Source organism: Microchirus variegatus (genome assembly GCF_963457635.1).
Source record: "Microchirus variegatus genome assembly, chromosome: 2".
Classification (NCBI taxonomy): Eukaryota; Metazoa; Chordata; class Actinopteri; order Pleuronectiformes; family Soleidae; genus Microchirus; species Microchirus variegatus.
In genome coordinates, this window is record NC_139803.1 from 32,407,524 (window position 1) to 32,416,218 (window position 8,695).

At 39.3% G+C, this 8,695-nt stretch overlaps 1 protein-coding gene across 1 annotated transcript; it reads left to right on the top strand.

Annotated features, from left to right (window-relative positions):
• Positions 1–647: 647 nt before the first annotated feature.
• Positions 648–6,972, top strand: pank2 (pantothenate kinase 2). The gene is made up of 7 exons (XM_083904094.1): positions 648–1,007; positions 2,133–2,485; positions 2,690–2,943; positions 3,972–4,148; positions 4,455–4,578; positions 5,242–5,367; positions 5,489–6,972. The coding sequence occupies exons 1-7, from the start codon at positions 770–772 to the stop codon at positions 5,537–5,539; spliced, it is 1,323 nt and encodes a 440-aa protein (XP_083760220.1). The 5' UTR covers positions 648–769; the 3' UTR covers positions 5,540–6,972.
• The last annotated feature ends 1,723 nt before the right edge of the window (positions 6,973–8,695 follow it).

An 8,695-nucleotide genomic window follows, 5' to 3' on the forward strand; every position in this document is an offset into this window, starting at 1 on the left:
CGCTACACTGCAAATGTTTAAGTGTAATCTCGCTAATAAAAATTTGTAAGCTATACACTGTGCAGTCTTATCAATAAACCTTAAATGTAAAGACATATTTATAGTCCTTTGTTGAACATGAATGTTGATTTATTTTTAAGGGGGAAAACCATAAATAATTCATATTTGAAACCAATTCCAGCAATTCTTAAATGAAAAGATTTGGCTCTTTCAAATCAATTTAAATCCTGTGGAACCCTTCTTTACTCAAGTGTAAAACAAAACAACACTATTATATTTTATATGATATAATATTATAGATATAATAATTAAATCAAATAAGATATCAAAGACTACAGAGGACTCAAAGAACATGGAAAAAGTCAGCATTTCCAGCTATATTTTCTGGGCATCAAAATGTGTAATTTGTTCATGTGTGATCATGTTTTTTTTATTATTTCATTATATTTTTTTATGGAAATAAAGGTGACATCAGCCTAGTTTAATATTCGCTGCTGTGACTGATTCGCACTAGGATTGGTTGTACCTCCTGTCAATCGCCCCTAAACCCCGCCCCGCCCCGCCCCGCCCCGCCCCGCCCCGCCCCGCCCACAGACTTGACAGCGAAAGTGAATGAGACATGTATGTTGCCGAGCCGTTTGTGGCGATCCAGCAGCTCGCTAATTAGCTAGCTCATTTACACCCGGAATTTGTTATCCGCGTAAGTCGTCGACGTTACGGGTTTGATTTACTTATACTTTCCGCATATATGTAGGTAATTGACGTTTAAATGGCGCACAATGGCCACTACCGCGACGATGATTGTGTGGAAGACGACGACGTCAAAACGCCCACGAAGGAGCAGCAGCAGCAGGAGCCGCCGTCCAACACGGAGGAGACGCCGGGTTACCTGGGGAGTGAGCCCCACAATGAGGCTGCCACGGCCGCCGGAAGAGCCACATCCGAGCGGCCGACGTCCCACTCGACGACGAGGCATCGCTGCGACTCGGTGAAGAAAACAAGGCCGCGTAGGTGTTGTCACCGCTACCAGGGGGAGGGGGAGGATCAGTGTATTTACTGGTCGAGCCACCGTAGTATGTTGTGTACAAAGATTATATAGAACAAGAACAATAAATGGCGTATTTGTAAATGAAAGTATATTACTCAACGTATGAATTTATCAACAAAATTCAAACAATATATATATAGCGCGCTTTGGCGATATTAGAATCAATCACATGTTTTTGTTTTCTTCTGTATGATATTACAGTGTAACATGGAATGGCAGTAAATAGCCAGGATCTATTTTACAACAAGATGGCGTTCGCGGTACACACTGTACTGTTGTTGCTGCTGCTGTGGATGAGGCTGACACCATCATCAATATGTCCACACCCAAAGTGCAACCTTTTAAACATAATGCATGAGCACCGTTTATCACAATGCATTTTTATCTAAAATGTGTAAAAACGTCTTCTTTTTTTTGATATGTATCATACAGGGCTTTAATAATTAATTGATTTCAATTGTCTTTTGATAATGATCGATCATTGTTGATTTTTAAGTAAAACGCTTTCTAAAAGGTATTTTTTCCTAGGTTTATTTGCTCCATATAACAAATAAATTATGAAAATTAAAAAAATGTTTTGGTTTGTTGACAAAACAGGACATTCGAGCACGTTTTCTGGACCAAACAACTAACGATCACATAGTGATATGACAGATTAATCCAATATGAAAATATTCACAAGTTGCAGCAATGTGATCTGATATGGATATTTTTGACAACAAATTTTAACACAAAAAATGGAATATACATATTATACACACACACGCACATATATATACAATACATATGTACTGTGTGTGTATATACACAATGGCTAAAAATGTATGAATAATGTATTTGCAGATCTCTAATAGCCCTTTTTTGTTTATTATTCTAATAGTTATTTTCTGACATTTAAGTATTGGATCTTATTAGTTTTGTAAGCATGTCCTCAAACCCATAACACAGTAAGCCATACAATAAATGCAGAACCCTTGTTTACTATACTAAAGAATAGTAATACATTTAGAAATATCCCATTTAATATAATCTATATGTGGCTTTTTATGATCCATAATCACTCCTATTTTCTCTTATAATGCAGCATTCCCCTGGTTCGGGATGGACATTGGAGGCACTCTGGTGAAGCTGGTCTACTTTGAGCCCAAAGACATCACAGCAGAGGAGGAGCAGGAGGAGGTGGCCAATCTGAAGAGCATCCGCCGCTACCTGACCTCCAACACCGCCTACCGCGAAACGGGCATCAGGGACATGCACCTGGAGCTGCAGGACCTCACGCTTTGTGGCAGGACGGGCAACCTGCACTTCATCCGCTTCCCCACACACGACCTGCCGGCCTTTCTGCAGATGGTCCGTGACAAGCACTTCTCCAGCCTCCACACCACCCTTTGTGCCACGGGAGGTGGCGCGTACAAGTTTGAGTCTGATTTCCGCACGGTGAGCCATTCCGCACAATTGACTGCTGTTTTTTGTGTTTGTTTAAGTGTTTATTTTCCTTCTTAATAAAAATGATAAGGAAGGTTCCTGTTTTTTAACCCCCTGCTTTGCCTCCTCCCTCAGTTTCCTGCCTCTGTCCCCTCTTGACCACATCCCGTCTGTAATGTTATCCCTGTTCTCTATTTTTGTGTCGACACAATAAAGATGGCGGACCTGCAGCTCCACAAGCTGGACGAGCTGGACTGTTTAATTCGGGGAGTGTTGTACATCGACTCGGTGATGTCCAGCGGCCCCTCTGAGTGCTACTACTTTGAAAATCCCACAGACCCCGATCACTGCGTCCAGAAGCCGTACACACTGGAAAACCCCTATCCTCTGCTGCTGGTCAACATAGGGTCAGGGGTCAGCATCCTGGCCGTCTACTCTGAGAACAACTACAGACGAGTCACTGGGACCAGGTAGAGAAGATATTTCCTTTATTTCCAAAATGTGTGCCTGCTTAATTCTGCGACATCTGAAGAACATTTCTGCCACTTTATTTCACAGTAAACTTGAGGTTTGTAAAACTTTCACTGTCCTGCACCAAAGTCCACAGAGAAATCTGCATTTTTATTGTTTGTGGGTACATACAAAGCTGCTGGTTATCTGCTGCCTCATTTGTTTAGTTTGGTTTAAAATAAGATTACATGAATTTAAACGTACTGATAGGGGCAGCAGTGATTACAGTGTTAAAAATCGTAATGACCACACTAAATCAACAAAATATGACTTTAAATCTAAACATAAGATTATCTAATTGTTGAATTAAAAAACGAGACACAAAAGAGCATACATGCCCAAATAAGGAATCACAATTCTGAAGAAAAGTATCTGGAAATGTTTCTGTACAGGGATTCAAAATGATGACCCCATTTTATTTCATTTATTTTAAATTACTTTGCACTATTTGGCACTGGCTCCTTTTTATTTAAGTAGAAAAACAACAGAGCAGAGGGAGAAAGCGAAACATGACACTTGCTGAGCACAAACACACACAGGCTGATATCAGGTTGAAGTGATGCAGGGATTTGCAGGAAGGTGACATTTGCCCTCAGTGTCTCTCTGGTATGTTGGTGTGAAAAGTAGCAGCATTTCTTGTCACTGTCGGTTACTAAACCACTTCCTTTACCCCCAGTTTGCTTAAGAAATATGTGTTTGTGTTTAGTTAAAATTTTTATTAAATTATTTGAGCTGACAGCTTGAATGATGGTCATTTTAGTAAGTATTTTCCCTTCTCTCTGGTTTGTTTTCACATGTGGTTTCTCTGTCTGAAAGGAAACCGTGAGCGCTTCACTTTCCTCTCGACATAATGCCTCTATTGTCTTCTGTGCTGCGAAGAAGAAAATTAGACGAGTGCATTCGTGTCAAGAGTCTGTAGAATGTGTGTCTTTGTTTTAAATGAGCAGTTCTGTTCCAGTCTGAATTATATCCCTGTTTGTCTTTGCAGCCTCGGTGGTGGGACGTTCCTGGGTCTGTGCTGCCTGCTGACCGGCTGCGCTACTTTCGAGGAAGCCTTGCAAATGGCCTCTCAGGGCGAGAGCACCCGTGTGGACAAGCTGGTTCGGGACATTTATGGAGGAGACTATGAGAGGTTTGGACTGCCAGGCTGGGCTGTAGCCTCAAGGTGAGGTTTACAGCAGCTGTTTTACTTTCACACTGTACATCACAAGCCTACAGCATTAGCAGAATCACGGGCGTCGTGATGCTGGGGTCCAGGATTCAGCCAAATTCCTGGATCAGCTTCACATTAAAGCAACTGCCGGCCCGTGGACCAAAACTGGAAAATTCAAGTTACCAACATATCTCTTAAATTTGCCATTTTTGTACAATATGGATTAGTATAGATTAGAAGAGAAAAGGTTAGTTGGAGAAAAAAATACAGGCCTTGATGGTCATTTTCATTCAATTTCTCCTGTTTTTGATTCGACAGTTTCGGCAACATGATGTCCAAAGAGAAGCGGGAGTCGGTGTCTAAACAGGACCTGGCCAGAGCGACGCTCGTCACCATCACCAACAACATCGGCTCCATCACCAGGATGTGTGCTCTCAATGAGGTCAGTCATGACTTATTTAGTGAAGCGAGGAGGGAAATGTGGTGGAAACTAGTTCCAGGGAGGAAATGGAGGCCGAGTTTGTGTCAAACTTTGGGGGATTGGATCAGTTTTTGCCATTTTAACACTATTAGAGAGAAAACAAATAAACATTTAATCTCTTTAATCTTATTTTCCTTTTCTTTCCTCTTTGCCTTCAGCCTCTTTACGGTGCTGCCTTGTGACGTCATGATCAAGCAGCATTGTACAGGGCTATGAAGGCGTAGAGGTCAACTGCATTACAAGACAATAACCCATAAAACTAGCAATATGTTGTTTCAAGATCCAGTGTGTAACATTTAGGAGAGTTTATTGGCAGGAAATGAATATGCTACCATTAAATATGGCAGCCCAAATGGACAAATCAGCCAGAAATGGTGTTGTGTTTTGAAGCAGAGGTTTGGGCATGATATGCCTGTTTATTTTGGTCAAAAAGCAAAACATCTTATATATTCTGGTATATGCATCCTCTCAAGTTTAATAAAACATATTCCAACTCATGAAAAAAAACAGTTAAAACCTGGGATTAAATGTTTTTTATTACTAGCATGAATGGGTTATTAGTCAATTTAACTGCATTTGTGTTGTTACGATCTAAATTTATTTGCGTTCCCTTTCTCAAATAAGAACATTGAGAGAGTGGTGTTTGTTGGGAACTTCTTAAGAGTGAACACCCTCTCGATGAAGCTGTTGGCCTACGCCATGGACTACTGGTCCAAAGGCCAGCTCAAAGCCCTCTTCCTACGCCATGAGGTAAGAAGCTCAACCAGGGTGTCACACTCGCCCAGGATTGCAGTTTCTTTTGCTTTGACGGCTCTCAAAGGTGTCTAAGAACTTTCTTGTGCTGATTCTGTTTTGTTTCTCGTGTTCTTAGGGTTACTTCGGAGCAGTCGGGGCATTGCTGGAGCTCCTGCATCCTTCCTAATCCGTCCACACTGCATTCAAAGAAGCACACGTCGATCTGCTGCAAAGACCAATAGCACTTTAGGCTGAATCAGAGTCACTTCCACAGCCGGATGTTTCGTTAGCCACAGTTACTGGTAAATTCAGACTGAAAAAAAAGACCTGCCAAGTTGTGGAATATTCTGTTTTATTCTCTGAAATCATATTTGTTTTTAAAGCCAGTTTTCTTGCCTTGGTAAAGTTTGTGTGTTGACTTTACATAGACGAGCCAGGTTTGGTCCAGAGCATCTCAAGGAAACTCACCGCGGTTGCCTGTTAGTAACTAATAATCCTGTTTTGTGGACCGCAGTTGCCCCTCAGTGGGTTAACAGGTCCTGGACCATATACAGCATTTGCGAGTACGTTAGGGTTTATGTAATCCCACTGAGATTACCAGGTGGACGAGAGTTTGACTATTGAGACGAGGTTATACTGAGCAAGTATACAGGTGCTACAATGCAAAAATAATCCTAGTCGCCACACTAGAAAACAAAGCATTTGAGGCTGCAATTAATGATAATCCTCTTCCGTTTTTACATGTCCTGCCATTCACTTATAGTGAATGAAAGTATTATGTTACTGTAATAACAATGTATGAGCGTCGACTCTTTGTTACTGTTTGGGTTTGAAATCTGGTTCTGACTCGAAATTTTGAGCCATAAAAGAAAAGATAAAAACATTTTTAATGTTAAAAGTCTGGAGATTCATTTCACCCATCCAATAAATGTTCTTTACATTTTAATGGAAGTCAATGTGGTATGATTTTCTGAATTGGAATTAAATGTTTTTGTTTGTTTTTTAATGTATACCATATACCGTCCATGAATATTTTGAGGACCCTGTTGTTGTTGAGTGTACTGGAGTGGGAGTATTGGGTTTGAGAACGTTATTGAGAAAGTCAATAAGTCAACAAAGTCAATATTTCACCCAAAACATCTACTCACCCCTGCAAAATCAAGGCATTATATCACATTTTCTGCCCAGATACAATCAACTCAGTAAGACAGATAAGACCTTGCATCTTAATACCCTTTCACTACGTTCATTCTGCTCTTAAATACTGCCATGATCACTCAACCGTCCCTTTTTTTAAAATATATATAATGATTGCATTTTGCTTTCACCTGTGTGTCATCAATCTGTCTATGGATTACAGGGACCACAATGAAACTACCAAATAATATTTGACACACTTTTTTTTTTTTCCCCCACCAATCAGTTATGCGAAGTGATGCATCTGCAAGTTGTAAGCAGGCAGAGGTTTATTTTAAATAAAGTGCCTGGCATGTTTTTATTATGGAATACAGCAATGTGACGTCGTACGTGGCACTTTGGTTTGTCGTTTTTCAAAGTTTACCATTGCTTGTTTTCTTGTGCATTGCAAGGAAAACTATTGTATTATTTGTGATTTTAAAATGACCATTAAAATATGAACTTTTCATAATAACGTGTGATGTTTAAACTTCTTGTAAAAACATTAAGGTAATGTGTGCAAGAGTTAGTTTTTCATACCAATTACCAGTAATGAGTAAAATCGAAGTAATAATATTGCATATTTGAAAACTTAGTTTTGATTGTGTATCTGGCTTTCAGATACGCGTTATGATGCATGATGCTTTTCTTGATCCTAATTTATCATTCATATATCTAGAGAGTATTATCCTGCTCCAACACACCTGATTCAAGTAAATGGGTCGTTATCAGGCGAGCTGTACATTTGAATCAGGGAATCATCTAATCATGCAGGACAGTAGCTCCCCAGGACCAGGAGGACCAGCTGTGAGAAACCCTGGTCGAAATTATACTTCACAACAAAGTTTGAACCATAAAAGTAGTAAGTAGTACTTGTACTTCAAAAATCAATGTGTGACAGTGGAATAATAGCAAATTTGATATCAAGGAACTGTTTTTTTTCTTTAAGATCAAATACAGTGTTTAGCAGGAGCAAACTCCTAGCCAAAGTTAGCTTAGCAGTACTGTTTTTTTGTTGTTTTTTTAGACTGACTTCTTCTCGTTTTAAATGATTAAATACATTTGCTAGTTAATTCACTTTTAAAATACTGTTTGGCAGATTTAGTCCAAAAATTTTTGGTGAGGGCTAAAAGTAGTTTATGTTGTGTTTTTTTGGCTACGCTAAGGTTATGCTAACCTTTAGCTAATTTTCATAGACTCCAGTTTAAAAAGAAAGAATAGTTAAATTTCATGTCATTGATTAATTTTTTAATACCTTGAAGTTAAACGTTCGCCAGAAAAGAAAAGTAGGTTTTAATGCTGTGTTCAATATTTTAATAGAGTTTTTCAACATTTTCATGCAGGATATATTTTGCTATCTTCATGCAATTTCAGTTAAAGGTCACTGAGAGCAGAAAACCTGGGTTGTAGGGTAAGTCTATTTACTTATCTTTATCTAATTTATCTAAATATTCACAATGAATGCATTTGTTTCTATTAAACGCTAGTACTTTTTTAACCTGCCTTTTAAAGATGTGTGTTATAAACGTGGTTTGAGATTATATTCTGAAAAAAGTCGGACATTTTGAGTGTTATTGCTAATATCAATCAAGATGTCTGTGTAGATTCTAAACCACTACCAGAGATCTCAAACTCATAGCCCATAATGAGTCATTTCTGTGTGTTTTTTGATTCATTTTAAGCATCATAAACACATTTTTATTGTGAGCTAAATGACATCCCATTGTCAAAACAGACACTTTTACTTTGTAATTCTGTGAAATATCATTATTGTGACATGATGAGGGCATATTGTGATGTACTTTTAAGCTAATATCACTGACACCTCTACTGAGCTCTATTTGCCCCCCTGTGGGACCTGCACTATCCTGCATGTTTCAGGTGTTTCCCTGCTCCGACACACCTGATTCAAATAAATGGCTCGTTATCAGGCTTCAACAGAGCTTGCTGACGAGCTGATAATTTGAATCAGGTGTGTTTGAGCAGGGAAACATCTGAACCACGCTTAACAGCCACTTTATTAGGTACACCTTGCTAGACGCCTCCTGTGTTTGCCTGCAGAACCACTATTTAAAAGGTGTTTTGCATGTATGGTTTAATATCACATCAGGTGATATGATATGATGGGTCACACAGTTTTAGTGACACATCAGTTGTAAATCTCCTG